The sequence below is a fragment of the Ascidia mentula genome, chromosome 1 (genome assembly GCF_947561715.1).
Source record: "Ascidia mentula chromosome 1, kaAscMent1.1, whole genome shotgun sequence".
NCBI classification, from domain to species: Eukaryota; Metazoa; Chordata; class Ascidiacea; order Phlebobranchia; family Ascidiidae; genus Ascidia; species Ascidia mentula.
In genome coordinates, this window is record NC_138566.1 from 6,279,009 (window position 1) to 6,294,998 (window position 15,990).

General features: G+C 41.6%; 1 protein-coding gene across 1 annotated transcript; it reads left to right on the top strand.

Moving 5' to 3' along the window:
• The first annotated feature begins 13,448 nt into the window (after positions 1–13,448).
• Positions 13,449–15,949, top strand: LOC145917821 (uncharacterized). Its single transcript, XM_083003110.1, has 3 exons — positions 13,449–14,524; positions 14,600–14,699; positions 15,019–15,949. The coding sequence occupies exons 1-3, from the start codon at positions 13,575–13,577 to the stop codon at positions 15,364–15,366; spliced, it is 1,398 nt and encodes a 465-aa protein (XP_082859236.1). The 5' UTR covers positions 13,449–13,574; the 3' UTR covers positions 15,367–15,949.
• The last annotated feature ends 41 nt before the right edge of the window (positions 15,950–15,990 follow it).

The following is a 15,990-nucleotide window of genomic DNA, read 5'->3' on the forward strand; positions in this document are numbered from 1 at the left end:
GAATCTGCCGAACAAATATATGAAAGTTGTTGTAAGCAAGGGTTTCAGGTCAGCAAGGTGGTTGCAATAGAAAGTATAGCAGCAGAATATACTTGATGGGGACGGCGCGAATTCATTTCACCGTTAACTGTTATCACACAATTGCGCTACATAATGGTCAAAAAGTTGTCTGATCTAATACAAACCTAATCACAGACGAGAAGAACAAACCGTAACTACGCTCTTAAAAATCCATTTCACGCTCAACAGCTGTTTGTAACGCAGAAAAGGCAACTAATTGCTTTTTCCAGTCGTTTCTCCAATGTCCGATATTGAAATCTTGGTTGTTGAGGAACATGGCTGATCCAAGCCCAGCTAATCAATAAAACAAAAGCTGACGATTGACATACGTTCACAAGGGGGCACGTCCCATGTTAATTAGATTGACACGCGTTCATAGGGGACACGAGGCAAGTTGATCAAACCGCCAACATGATAGAACAATCTTAATACGTTTTTATTTACATCCGCCATTTATTGCTCATTGGATCCATTTATTGCTCAAGATTATTCGCTTGAAACTTTTGGCGGTTTCAGTAAGTTTTAAACTTCATTATGTTTTTTCCCTACAGTACTTTATCCACAAGCCAATGACGCAGGGATTGTTCATACAGTATATAGCATGTTTGAAATGGAAGCGCGCTATACTTCACCAATTCTTCCAAAAATTACAGATCGCACCTTTTCAAAAAGCGTTACAGCATATCATTTACACGGGACACGCACTAATTGATAGAATCTCCGTATACAGAGATATTTTTTTTTTCGTTTTTTTATTTTTTTGGCATTACATCTCATACTTGAATGCAGTTGTGGCTTTTCGGCTGTTTGAAGAAATATGCTAGACCTGAGCAAGCGCTTTCGAAAATGTTAACACGCAAACTGAGTAGCGAACGGTTTCCCTTAAAATGTTCCAATGCCTTAAGCAATTTTATGCGGCCCAATCGATCAATTCAATTTCCTCCAACAAACAACACTACGAAGTGCACAATGCCCACCTTTTCCGGCACTTTTGAAATACAGAAAGATCCACATTTGTCCGAACTGCGCAAAAACTGCCCAATGCTACTCTGGTCATATCAACACGCACTGTCAACTGTAAATGATACATTTGGTGGTTCGAATAAAGTTGAGCAAAATAACCACAAATTTAAACACTAAAATCAGTAAAAAGCTTTTGCGTTCAACCATACATGACCAAACGCTTCGACAAAGCCACTTTTCATATATTTGACAGAACTATATTAGCCTATAGACGTAAAGCTGTTGAGCCCGACTAGTTTAGCTTGCTGGGAAATGCCCGATTATACTTTCTCGTTACGGGAGGGAAGTTATATACCCTGTATAACTAGGTGATTTACGCTTACTGGAAGACCGCCTTTTAACCATATCTAGTGACCATCGCGTTGCTTGCGAACTTGTGTGAACAAACGACCAGTTTAAGTTCAGTGTTGTTACCTCACGAAGGGGCATTGTTGTCACTACAAAAACACGGTGGTGTCCTTTGTATAAGTGACAGAGCCGAATCCTTCATCTTCATAGCTACAACTATACAGCTCGACTGGGCACATTTCCGTTACTTGAATGCGTTTACGAGTATAAAAGGGCATAACCAAATACAATACCTAGATTGCCTTGTTGTTAAAATCATATTATGTCTCCTAAAACTTACTGATCGCCATTTCGGTCAGTGTACATATCAAAGGAAGTTCTGTAGACGCCGCCAGCGATCAATCAATCAACAACTTCACCACAAAAACACACCAGGCGTTATCTTGTTTCAAACACAAACATAGAGGGTTAACGAGGCACAGCACCTTGCTTGTTCTTTATTGATAGCCCAGCACCTATAAAGCTTCATAGCTGTGTGGTTCCACAAAGAATTAGGTTTTAAACACCTCTGCTTAACGAAACGTAACAACTGAACAAACAGACTCTGATTATTTGCGTTGATGCATACTGCTGACGTTCATAGACTTACTTGACACTCAAAATCTGTTCACTCGTTATACAACCCATGAAGTTTGTGGAGCAAGGTTTGCACTTGCAGACTAATGATTGAAAAACAAGCATAGTCTTTACTCTGTTCTTGAACCGAACTGAGTAAATATCATAATCCTTCACCACGAACAGGCCTTGCACCACAACTTCAACGCGTTGCATTAGGTTGTTGGAGTGCACTATCCTAGCTATTTCCTGACGGAAGGCAGACCACCGCGGAAAGTGACTGGTGAGTTGGTGACTAACACAAGCAAAATTTCAGCACTCGATCAACCTTGCAAAAAAAGTAAAGACAGCTCTGTACGCATGATTGCCCCTGCGTTGGGTATGATCCGGTCGATTGAAATGCGGCGGTTGACTCATTGCCTTTCTCTCCAACAAGATATCGCTGACACATTGAATAAAGTACAAATTTTCACGAACTCACACCTTTGAAGGAGTTGTCAATTATAGTATTCTTTAGTGTCGTTTTTAAACGTCTTTTTATAAATTTAGTTTCAACAGTGTTTAGTAGTCCGTACTTGTTGTTGTTTTCGCCGACCCATTTTTCGTGCCATTGGTCAAAATAGTTGCGCGATCTGTAAATATCTTTAATGATGTCACAATCACATGAACCAATTCATAATGTGGTGTGCAACTGACACACCTTCTTGCGTAAAACTATACGAGGCTTTGTGTGTTAAAGCAACACAAGTGCGTCAGAAAGATTTGGTTGAATGACTTTGCACGCGTCATGTAAACAAGTTGCGGGCAGCTGCGGAAAAACAAGTGGTGAATGTTAATTTTCACTTTGGAAGATGAAGTGCCCTATATAACTGACAGAGGATTAGGGACTTGATTTTGCTCATATATTAATTTGACATATGTTGCACCACGCAGTAAGTATGGAATACAACATAGTTTAGATAAAAATTTAACATGTCTGTCAATACTTTCATACATGTACGCAGCGATGTGGAACCCAAAATAAAGAAGATAGAAAAGAAATACGATTCACCTTCGATGGTGCTACATTTACAGAGTTATCAACATAATTCCTTTTTACGTTTGCGCTATGAAAATGCTGTTGACAAATCACGCCAAAGGCCAAAATTTAAAGTTGTTTTGCGTGAAAACATACTGATAATAAGATAGCCTGTGGATAGAAACAGCTTTATGTTAAACATTCTCAGCAAGAATGGCGGTTATCAAGCAACATGCAATCTGTATTGCAACCTTCACCAGCAGTATATGCGGTGTTTCTAGTTCTAGCAGTACATTCATCCCAACTAGCTTGGTCGCGTTAAAGGCTTAAACCCTGCATTGCATTTGTCGCCAACAATTGTGCCAGACCAAGTATCTATTTAAAATGTGGCACATGACAGTCTCACATTAAATCGTAAAGAGAATCTTTTCAACACTCCACAAAAACAACATGTGATACCATATTGTCCATACGTACGCTGCCAGCAGTAATACATAGGTTTCCTGACTCTGTGTCATACGCTTTGGTACTGTCCACGTTTACAACTCACGCAGCTTAGCAAAACGCACATCACTTTACAAAAAAACTGCATTTGAAGTTAAAAGCTTGCGTCAATTCAGCCGCGATTAGTCTGACCTGCGCCGATACTTTCTCACTTACAATTTAACCCGGCTTGCACTTGTTTTTTTAGTCAGACTGCGAACTCGGAAAGTTTCGGGAGCAACACGGCACCCGAGGCCAAAAAAATTGTTCGTGTGAATCACGGAAGCCAGACATGAAATTGTCACTTTTGGGTCCTCGCACTTGTAGCATTTTTTGAACTGTGGTTGAATACTGTTGTCGATCTAAGAAAAAAGTTCTCAGACATCGGCTGCATGGTTATTACATTTTAAGGGCGCTTTCGGGCCTTATTATCAAGTCAGCGCTCCCAACTTGTATCGTGTCATTGGCATCAGTATTACGTTGAAATTCAAGCTTCTGTTATCAGTCACGACGGCAAGGTGTCGATGCTAAATAAGTCGATAGCAATACGGACTAGCTAACGGCTTGTCACAAGTAAATTATATTTTTTTTTATTTTATTTTACGCGACTCAAAGGACAGTTGCTGCAGAATTTGAACCGCTGTCGATCACTTTAAATCTAATATGCCAGAACTGTCAAATATGCTTCTGACCCACAAGAAACAAAACACACCTTTACTCGGCATTGTATAACTCCTAATTTACTTTTGCATCTATTGAATTAACGACGCAAGGGCTTGCCAACATTTTTGCTCTCGACATTTCAAAGTTAATTAAAAGTTTTCGCTACCCTTTGTGTTTGGCAGTCATCTAATGTTGAGTTATAAAAATTTAACACGCATTTTAATTAAAGATTGTCTTTACACACGTATGTGTATCGGCGCAGTTTGTGAATTAGTATGCAGTTATATGTTGTTTATTTGCGACATTGAGACTTTTGGCGACCAACCGGAGGGTAGCCGACCCCAAAACGCTATTATTTGTTTAATATTTGTATTTTACGTGACCTAATTATAATCGATCCCAATTTTTATTGTCGGCAAAGCAATAGTGGTGCGGTGGCGTTCGTGACGCTAATGTGAGGCAATTAGTCAAATTTGTATCGATTTTCCCCAATATGAAATCTGTTTACACATGGACAGATTTGTTGTTAAAAATTGAAGTTCAATTCTACGGTACGCAGCGAGATGTAAAAGCACAAATATTTTGCGTAACTTATACACACCATTGTGAACACCCTATACCAAATGGTATCGCATACCGGAAGAAATAAATTACAACGTTTTAGATGAACTTTTGTACAGAAAGTAAACTTTTTCGCTTTAAAAAAAAATATGTTGACATCACTGTTTGTCATCACAAAGACACAAAATTATGACATTTTAGGTAGATTCTTAACAGCAAGCAAATTTTGCTGTGGGCAAATCGGTTTGATTGAAAGATAAAAACGACGTCCATTTCTTAGAACCGCTCGCTCTTTAAAAACAATATTGGTCACCGCCATTCACCACACGCACTTGGTGCATGTATTTTGGCTCCACCGTCAGTAATTCGAAGAAATGATACTGCGTTTTGTTTGTTTAGGCAAGCTGACGTGCGACACGGTAGGAAGCACACGTTATGATCGACGTTTCCTAGTTGCCGACTTGAAGCAGTTACTGAAATTTAATTTGCTTCTAATGTTCGTTCGAAACAGCTGGAAATTTCTCTTTTTGTATCCTATCTTTTAATACGTCGTGAAATTTGAGAAAAATGTAGCTTTGACGATAAATTAGAAAAAAAAATGAACCAAAATAATCAACTGGAAAAAAACAATGGGAGTAAAATAAAATCTACAACGTATGATTAGCTACGTGTAAAGCTTTTCTCAAACAAAATACCTTCCTTATCTCTCCTCCTGCGTGTTTTCTTCGTTCACAGTCGAATAACGCCAAACCTCAACGTGTATTTGATTAATGACGGGTGATGCCTCGGCCCACCAAGGTAAAGTTGGTTTTGCCTAATCTTGTTTCTACTTGAACCCTCTGACTAATGTTATAATTTTCTAGAAAAATGAGCTTTAGGGTGCTGCATTGTATCGGAGAAATGGTGTAGATAGTTTAGCATGTTGTTCCGCCGTATTACTACCAGTAGCAATTTTCACGCGCACGTTTAAGAAGTAAGTGGCGTACTTTTGTGCATATTCAATCGTTTATAAGCTCATATAGTTGCTCTATCGTCAGCACTGGTTTTAGCTGGGAAGCAATGCCAGTCAACATTGTCTACATCGTGCTCAACATCACAGATTAAGAAGGAGAAATGATCACGTGGTTATGACATTACCTTTATGGGACTCAGGCGTGGGTGTTTGATTTATGGTCGGGTCTTTCCTTTTCCTTCATCTGAGTTGAACAAAACAGTTTTTAAATCTTATTCTGGGTGATATATGTCACGTATTATTGATAACATATAAAGAATATCTATTATTAACAATACCTGAAATATACCACCTTTTTTCTCCTTTACAGGCTGGAACATATTTGTGACGAGGCTACAACCGGCAAAACTAACTACCGCCTTAATCTAAACTGACAAAACGAACTACCGCCTTAATCTAAACTGACAACACGAACAACCCGCCTTCATTAAACCCAAAAAAATGCTAAGCATTGCATTTGTGGTTGTTTAAACACATAAACAACACATTCCTACAAAACCCAATCTAATACATCAAGGTTTTTGCAAAACCTAGGATCTATGAAACCCGCGTTCGACCAACCACAGCAATTAACCCAACTTCTACAATAATTTCAACACCCCAACATCTATAACGATCAATACCGCGGAAATTCTCTTGAATTTAACAACGTCATCGTAATATCCTTAACGGCTACCGCCACAAAATATGGTCATGATAAAGGAACATATCACTCATCTATACGAAACGCTCGCATAACGTGTAAGGTTGAAATGTATTTTTTTATTCTTTTGCAATAATAAGTTGCTCTTTTCTGACATTTATTGGCACTATTGGAAAAGACATCAGCTGATGAAACAAGGGAAACTCACGAAAGTTTGTGTTTGAAAAGAAAAGATTAGTAAACCAGTATTTTTAATTGTTTGAGGAAAAGTAATGATCGTCATTCGCGTGCTATCAACACAATGTACAATATCGAAGTTATTTTGATTAAACGATTAATTGCGTTTATACTTATATAGGTTTGGCTGATTAACAAACTTCATAGTTGCCTAAATGAAATGTTAACTCTTGACAATGAAGAAATGTTAAAGGTAGCACATATAAAACCTGTGGTAGAGGCAAAGAATTTTTTAATCAACAATGCAACAAAAGAAAGAAAAAATATAAGTTACCCAGCACACGGTCAAGAATTTTCTGGCTTCAAAAAACGTAAAACTTAATGAAATAAATGAGTTTATGCCAAACGCAACGCAATACCTGGTTACGCGTGATAAACAAAACATAGAAATCGTACTTCGGCTAATAAAAATTGGCGAAAACACGGCGGTGTACTATCAACATAAGGTGTTTTACCGAAGTTGTTTTATTGTAGTGATAAATACCATGCCCGTTTTCGTTGCACGATTTATTTTTCGCCAACTAACGATCTTTTCTTGGCCGTTTCATCGCCCAGATGCATGCTGAGGCATTTAATATATTGTGAGGCGTTGGCCCAATGAGGCCCAATTTTTTTGGTCAGAAATTACTGAACCAAATCACATAACATGTTTAAATTAACATAAATTGGATATTTTTAGTATAACTTTATTCTTAAATAAGTATATTAGTGCAAACTGCCCAGACGAATTTCACGTGTTTCGTCATCTTCAAGGATTTTGAAATTCAAAGAAGTGATTCACGGCGTTGATCTTCACATAAACGAATATGTGCAACGGAGGATGCTGGATTACAAGCCAGTTCAACAACAGAATAATATTTACTGTGGAGCAAGAAAAAAAAGTCTTACCCAAATTTCCTCATACATTAAAACAACAACAATAAAAACACAGTTTCAGTTTACGCCAACAAACAATTAATATTAGTCGGTAGTGTGCGACGGTGAGCCAGGGGTCCCTGAGAAAATGAAAGTGTGCTTGTGCGGGATGTTTATTGGAGATCGCCTGAGATGGTAGTGGGCGCCAAGGCTTCGTGGCGAGAATTCCTCACGTTCAAACCAAAGGATGATTTTAATGCCCCCAAAGACCAGTATGGGTTCTGGTTTGCCGCACCAGCATGTTGTCAACACATACTGTATATGTAGGGTCTCTGTACGCCATTATACGTGTGCAAGATAGCGAGATTCGAGTCACAGTCTAGTCAAAGGTGTTTTTTTCTGTTTATAGTGGAAACACAAAGTGCGAAAAATTAAAACAATCGTGAGAAATTTTGACACCAATCCTCGAATTAAGTTCTTCTTCAAATGAGCAGCTGGTCTGCCTGCAAGCATTTGCCCACACTCAGCGAGTACTAAACACTGGAATCACTTAAAAAATCCTGCGCTTTCAAAGTCAAAAATCCTGCGGCAGATGGTGATTCTCTGTAAGGAAATCACAACGATATGGGCGCCTGACTCGATAACTTGTAAGGTTTCATCGGTGTCTATTCTATTTTAACGTTTTTGTATGGTTCATTTTCGTTGCAGCCTTCGGCGCGAAAATAAAAAAACTTTTGATTTGATTCGATTTTCTAAAGTTTCTACAAAAATTTTTGGTGGTCCAGTCGTGAATAATTCGTTTTGTTATGTCCACCTACGAACATACAACCTAGTCACGGAATACGGTATTTAGCGACTTTACCGGGAAAGATAAGACTTTAAATTGGCTAAAAAGAATTTCTCCACACGCACAAATCACTGCAAGTTTCAAAATGAATTGAAGCATAAACCTCTGGAGATTGTTTAAATGGTTAATTGAGACCAGGCGAAATTAAACACCACTATGGCAGACTTTTTTGACACCAAAGATACTTCAAACACGCCCACAGCGCCGAAGTGATGACACCCATATAGCATAAGGTCGTGGAACCCACGGTTTTACATCACAAGTACAGTTGGTTGGGGCACGTCGCACGCACAACACCGCCGAGACCAACTCGGTTGCCCACAGGGTAAATTTTGATTACACAATAACAAGAGATCTCATCAAGTCGATCACTGAAATCGTGGGTATGCGTACAAAATCATGCCAAACAGTGGGCTTAGATTCGCGCGATTGTTTGGGCTGTAAACAAGCAGCTTGTTGTGGATTGCGAGTCGTAAATAGACCGTCTTTAGAACCGGGGTGTTCGCGTTACAAAGCGGCTGCCGTTCGACGCCGAATATTTGCAAGTCGAGACGTTGTCACACATCTCAATCCCGATGGCCCTTAGTTACAATGCTTTGAATCGGAATCTCCATTCTCTGTTTGACTCAGTGGGTTTCAATTCACTTTTCGTTGGAATTATAGCAAAACCAGAATAGCTAGAATTGATGCAACTTGGTCAAACTGTCGTTGTATATAGATGTTGATGTACAAGGTATTTATCGCTATGTTATGTAGTTCAGGCTGCAGTGATGTATTTTGTTGTCTGCAATTTGACACAATAGTAAAAGAGCCAGGTTACCATTTTGCTTGTGTTTTTCGAATGATTTTATTGTCTTTCTTGCTTTATATGCCAAGCGGCTGTCCTACCCTCTCCACATATCTGCGTTTGCAAGATTCGAAAAAATTGTCCTGCCCAAATGTCTAACTTGTAGCCGATTTTTTATCACAATGATTTGCCATTAATTACGCCAAGTAGCTTACTGCTTCCTGCGATGACGTTACGTGCTAAAAACTGTAATCGCTTTAAACTCAAGCCACTTCTAACATGTGACTAAACATGCAAATTTATCGATGGATATAACGTGCATCAAATCGTTTGCCCGTTTGCTAGACAATATTATCGGAAAATATCGTGTTCGTTTCGTAGAGTTTTGTTAGTCACAAACTTTTTGAAAGAAATTTTTACACAATCAGCATTTACTGTAGGTCATCGTAAAACATAATCTTTGATTGTTTTCAATGACAGGAGAATATTTTCATTATATCTTTAACTATAATAGGATCGTACATTCGAGAACACAACGAAGGCCGCCTTCGCGTCTACCAGCAGCCACTTGTCTTGTACTTGCGGTAAAAGTCAATATCGGTTTGAAGAGAACAAGTTCACTCCAAACCTTTTTAAGAAGACGCTAATCCTTTAGTTCGGCTCTTGTACAGGTACCCTCGAAAGGATAATGAGAATTTTTTAAAACGTAGATTGGACAGAAGGAAAAAGGCTTTATGTTGGGAATTTTCGCAACTTTAAATATTCAAATCCGCCTGTCCGCCTGTCCGCCTGTCCGCCTGTCCGCCTGTCCGCCTGTCCGCCTGTCCGCCTGTCCGCCTGTCCGCCTGTCCGCCTGTCCGCCTGTCCGCCTGTCCGCCTGTCCGCCTGTCCGCCTGTCCGCCTGTCCGCCTGTCCGCCTGTCCGCCTGTCCGCCTGTCCGCCTGTCCGCCTGTCCGCCTGTCCGCCTGTCCGCCTGTCCGCCTGTCCGCCTGTCCGCCTGTCCGCCTGTCCGCCTGTCCGCCTGTCCGCCTGTCCGCCTGTCCGCCTGTCCGCCTGTCCGCCTGTCCGCCTGTCCGCCTGTCCGCCTGTCCGCCTGTCCGCCTGTCCGCCTGTCCGCCTGTCCGCCTGTCCGCCTGTCCGCCTGTCCGCCTGTCCGCCTGTCCGCCTGTCCGCCTGTCCGCCTGTCCGCCTGTCCGCCTGTCCGCCTGTCCGCCTTATCACAACCTGTCAAAACCGCACTCCGGCTACTTTGTGACGTCACAGTAGTGAAGAGGTTAGGATTGGTTTTGAGGATTTTGCGAGTCCTCGATGTAATTGAACTCAATGGGCCTGAAGTGGTTGTTGGGTCGGTTCTGGGGCAGTGGGCTGGATTTTCGCACAACTTAAACTGTATACAGTGGCATGTAACGGATTGTGTGAACCGCACGGGTTTGAGGGGACAATGTTTCGGTGTAAGCTTTGAGCTGCGTGTCGAGCTTGTCCATTTTCAACAAAAAGCTGCAATCGCAATTTGTGCTTTTCAAAATAGCATAGTGTTAAGTACTAAAGTGACTTGTTTCTTCCGATTGTAAAGTTGTTAGAACTTTAGCATGACAAAAGATGCAGTAAATCTTCAGAAGAAAAATAGGCTGTTTGTTGCTCGGAGCAGCGCCTGCTGTTAATCATGAGGAGCGACGCCTCCGAGCTTAATGTATGTATATAAGTGATATACGGGAGCACTGCCAGACGAAATGAGTTTTGAACCAACGAGGTGGAAGGTGATTTGGAATTTCAGACATGATTTTTACATACTTTTGAAAAAACGTTGCTTTTCATCACGTTTTAGACTTCTATGATTCGTGAGGGCTGCTCAAGCAAGAAAACTTGGGGTGGTAACAAATTGATTTACAAGACGAAGCTTTTCTCACAAATAAGGTTCAAGTTGTCTTGTACATGTTTGCGCAAGGATAAGTCAAGTGAAAAGTTATGCTGTTCTGTGACATGTAAACGATCAGCAATATTGGCTGTTTCAAACGTGTAGGCAATGTGCAAGACGAATACGTTTGTGGCAGGTCCTTGGCTTACTTTTCTTTGAAACAAATGTTGTAAAATTTATGGGCATGTAGCGCGTGATCCATTCATTCCCGCACAGTTTTATGTCTTCGGGCGATTAAACGAAAGCACAAGTGCGCTTATTCCGACAACATCAGGTATTGAGGCAATTTGGGTCAATGCTTATTTCGCATTAGCTCGCGGCTACGATTAGCAATAGTGAGAGACGATCTTTAGCCGGCGATTAAAGTTTGCAAGTTGGACTGGTTTTGTTGCTTTCGCCGCAAAAGGTTCGTTGAGGTTTTTAAGTACAACGGTGCTGGTGTGAGTCATACCAAGGCTTGGACAGTTCATTTCTTACGTTTTTTACAATCGTTTATTTTGACCGAGTTGGATCAGTTATCGGAAATTCATAACTACGATTACGTTCCGAATATACGCGCTCTGTGGGCATTATTATGTTTTGCGACTGTACAACATGCCTGAACGTACAAGGATGTGGTATAGAATTCAGCTGTATTTATCAGTCCGCCAATGAACTGACTGCTGCGTTAAACCAATTGACAATAAGGTTATTGGGGCAATGTTTTTATATTTATCGTATCTGGCCCAACATTATTTCTCTGTCATATTAAGTGGGATATTGCTGTTTAGAAAACCATCGGGGGCAACGAGGGTATCTCGTGTTTGAAAAGTATTATTTAGATAAAATTTGGTCATCAAGCGCTTTACCGACCGTGGCATTTAACACTGATAAATACATACCGACAACAAGACCAACTTCTTTGTTTGCCAGCAACTGGCAATAATGTACGCCCAGTCTGGGAGCTGTTGCGGTTGAAGAGTTACCGCAGGTATTCAATATATCAATACGGAGAAACGCTTTATGGAAGATATTGAGTGGCGACGATAGTTTCATATTTGTTTTGAGTTTGACGACAGGCTTGAAACCATTGCTTTGTAAACTGGTTCATAAACCTATTCCTTTGACTTGCTTTTACGGAGGAAGTCAACCAGGGCCCACAGTGTTATTTTTGCCGTCTGGACTTGTCAGTTAGACCTGTTTGTCATATGGAGTGAGATCTATACAGTTTTAGTTGTGTTGAGAGCAGCATAGGAAAAAGCACGCAAATTTAGCAAAGTAATTTGGTGCGGTCGCTACGTTGTGCAATATACTGGGAACAAATGCCTGTCAAACTGGTACCACAACGGCGCAACCACAAACCGGTTAGGGAGTTCGGGACCACCTTTAACAAAACATTTCATGCCCATTTACGGTGATTGTATGGCAGAACTGTAACTAGTATAGATGTTATTTATTGATGGAAGATCCAAATATATTACAGACCGCAAACAGTGTGAGGCGTCAACAACCCAAATAAAACATTTTTTCGTTGCACATTAAAGTGTTTTACATAAAGGTCCTCGCACCGAAAAGTATTTCAATAATTCCACACAAAGGGAATAGTAATAGTAACACGATTTTCATTGAGGCTTCCGTGTATGTCATGGCACCGATTAATGTATTTTTTGTTCTGAAAAAGGCGCAAGCCAGATATCCAGACAGCGATCGAACACAACATAGACATAAACATACAAATGTAGACGCATCAGCGCAACGCCAACGCCACGTTATGTGACCTACAACGGTCAATTGCGACCTTGTAGCGAGGTTTGTTTACGCCTCCTTATTTGCCTGTTGGTCCACGCAGTTCGTATACGCACACTGTATGCCAGGGAGGTAAGAGCCAAACCACAAAGACATTTAATTAGCGCTCTTGTAGGAGTTTTTTGACCTATCGGTTGTCAGGCAGTGTTGAGCCTAGCCTAAGGTGTCTGTGGTCGTTACATATTTAATATGTTTCTTTGTTGGCAATAATAGGAAAATTTTACATTCGTAATTCCTTGTATTTTGTAACTTATTTAAAAAAATAAGAAACTTCAATTGTGTCATGTATAGAAATCACCTTGATATGCCTTCGACAATCTGAGGCAAACCAAATGGGGGCGTGGCAAGAAAACTTGACACTCCCACCAAATTATATTAAATTTATAAGTGGGGACAGTTATTGAAATCAAAGTCAACATGTTTTTGATGGTCAACAAAGCATTGGAATGTAATTGCCGGTTTGGTCGTTTGTAGGTGATGTTGTCATGTCGACTAATCGTAATGCGCAATTAAAATTCATGCTTACTTCAAAACGCGCACTTGGACAAGGCAATTATGGCAGCAGAAATTACAGTCCAAATGGAATCCATTATCTCGGTAGTGTAACGCGGTTGTTTTAACCAACATTAAAGTCTTTTTGTTGTCTCTGCAGGACGCCACCACTGTCGTTTTGCGTTAAAATTCTCTGCCTAGGGGTATATGACAACATGAGCAGGCGACCTATAGGAAAACGCTGAAGCGAATCCAAATGCGAAAGGGTGGGAGAAGAGGAGTCCCTGAAAATGATGCAAATCCTTGAGAAGCTGCCAGGCATCACCGTGGAACGTTGCTCCCTTCTCGATCGGACCTATACCTGCCCCGAGCAGGACCCCCCACGTGACAAGACGCCACGGCGCGGGTTTGAACCCAAGGTTCCACCGCGGCCTGAAATGGCGAGGCGCCGCGAAGCGCCACAGCATCGGGGAAAGACGCGCGCAACGGCCCATTCAGTTACTATAAGGCAAGAGGCACCATTTAGTCGCGAAATAGTGCGACCCCAGTCGCGGGATAAATCCAACTTGGGGTACATGGTGAGGCCCCCAAGCGGCAGGGGGTCAAAGTTTGACATGGAGGTGTCGGGAAATTCGGCTCTACCTAGGCCCAGAATAACGGTCTCGGATACAGGGGGCGAGAAGAGCAGCGAGGAGGTGGATGTTTTTCCTCTTGATCCACCACCAATGCCAAAAAAGTCGATCCTTAAAAGAACAGGATCGGGAATGAGCAACCGTTCCTCCCGTTCTGTAGGCGGTATGTCCCTTGATTCTGGCATGGCGCGACTCACAGCCTCACTCATCGCCCGGAGCAAATCCAATGATATTTTACCGATAGAAAGAATTGCCGCCAAACACGAAAGAGGCGGCGAAGAACGAAGCGCAACGCACACCCCGTCCACTTTACCCCACTTGGGGGCGCTTTCCTCGAGGCGAGGAGGTGCCAACGAACCCGAACAAATGCGCCCAGGTGCGTCCCACGGTTCCCAAGACGCGCCCAGAGGGGTTGCAGTGTCTCCGTCCAAGAGTGTAACGTTTAAACTCGACCCTGAAGTAAGCCGCAGCGACCACGCAAACGCTGATTCGAGACTAGAGCGTCAACGGGGCGGTGCTCGATGGAGCGTGTCGTTTTCTCCGCATAATTCGAACGCGAAAGAGCTGAAAACAGTGAAAGGGGCTGTTCCGGAGTTTACTGTGAAAAGGTATGTAGAGTTATAAACAGGTGTGGAATTTTTAAGTGTGAAGTTCTAACAATTGATGCTATGTGAATTTGTTAGGAGCAACTTCGGAATGAGAGAGCAGAGGCCAAGACTTTCCTTCGATCAATCCCTGAACGTCACTTATAACGAAAACACTGACCAGATGAGTGCTAGTGAGGTAATCCCGAAAACTTTATTCATTGCACATGTTAATTTAAACTTACTTTCATTAGGTTACCTATTGTAAAATTTAGTTGCAGCAGATGAATGAAATGTAAACGTTATTCAGAAGTAAATAAGCCAATAATGATCAGTGGACTGCAGAAAATGCACACTGTTATGACCTATCAGGTCTCACTGGTCCAACTTTTGGCAGAGGGCAGTTTAAATCAAAACAGCTGAGGACTGTCTGCAGTTCAAGAATGGTTCAGTGTTTTTAAGCTTATTTGGTGATTAGTGTTTCACCGCATTGACGGTTGAACTATCTTCCATTTCAGAAACGCAAATTGCTTCAAAACAGCTACTCTTCTTCAGCTCTCTTGCGCCCACGTCCGGACGGCGGTATCACTGGCGTAAGCGGAATCCACCTGATGGCTGATCCCTACAGACGATACCTGATGGCAAGGGCGGCCGAGGAAGCGAAGAAGTTTGCAAGTGAGGGAAGGGGAAAGCAGCAAAATAATGCGGCGCCCTTGTCCAGATCATTAAACGAGGAATCCATGCGATCGGCCCTAATGAATTTTGGCAGGACGGGAACCACCGACAAAGCACATCCACATTTGCCGGCGTCGGCGCAACACCAACCTGCCGCTCCCTTGCCCGCCCTCAAGCGGCGGGATAGGTGATGAAATGTGGATGCAAAATGACAAATGAGATTATGTTCAGTATTTATGTTGCCTTACGTTTCACGTCCTATATTTAGTTTCACATTCCGACTTGTCAGGCAAAGAAGCCATATTCATGAATACGTGCATGGTTGAGATAGTGACACATCTTTGAATCTGTTTTGTTTTGGTCTACAACGATTTTAAAACCTATTTCCATGTTCGACTGTGCGCGCCATATACCAGCCTAAAAGCAGTTTGAGTAATGCCCAAAACCAGGCAGCTATCTTTGATACAAACCAATACACACCTTTTAAATACAAATCGTATATTTACCTTATACCTTATACGAGGGTTTCAGATCAAGAAATGAAGCACCAAAAATGTAATATTAATATGTTGTACTGATTCCGCCGGTATAATCCGGCAAGTAATATTTTAAATGCAAGTTAAACCTTGTACCGCTCCCGATGGCTGTAATACCCAGCACCTGCCTGTAGATCAGTACCACATACATAAGTCGCAGTGTTCACGACAGTTCAAATTGCTTCCAATGCGCGCCTGTCTTTTGTAGCATCTTATGCCATCCGATACGTTGACAAAAAGCCAATTTTTCTTGTTTTATTGTGAAAAATAAATTTTGTG

Excerpts from the sequence above, each read along its gene's own strand:
- LOC145917821 (XM_083003110.1), top strand. The coding sequence starts at position 13,575 with ATGATGCAAATCCTTGAGAAGCTGCCAGGCATCACCGTGGAACGTTGC. Across the intron at positions 14,525-14,599 it reads CCGGAGTTTACTGTGAAAAG|GAGCAACTTCGGAATGAGAG; the intron begins GTATGTAGAGTT and ends TGAATTTGTTAG. Across the intron at positions 14,700-15,018 it reads ACCAGATGAGTGCTAGTGAG|AAACGCAAATTGCTTCAAAA; the intron begins GTAATCCCGAAA and ends CTTCCATTTCAG.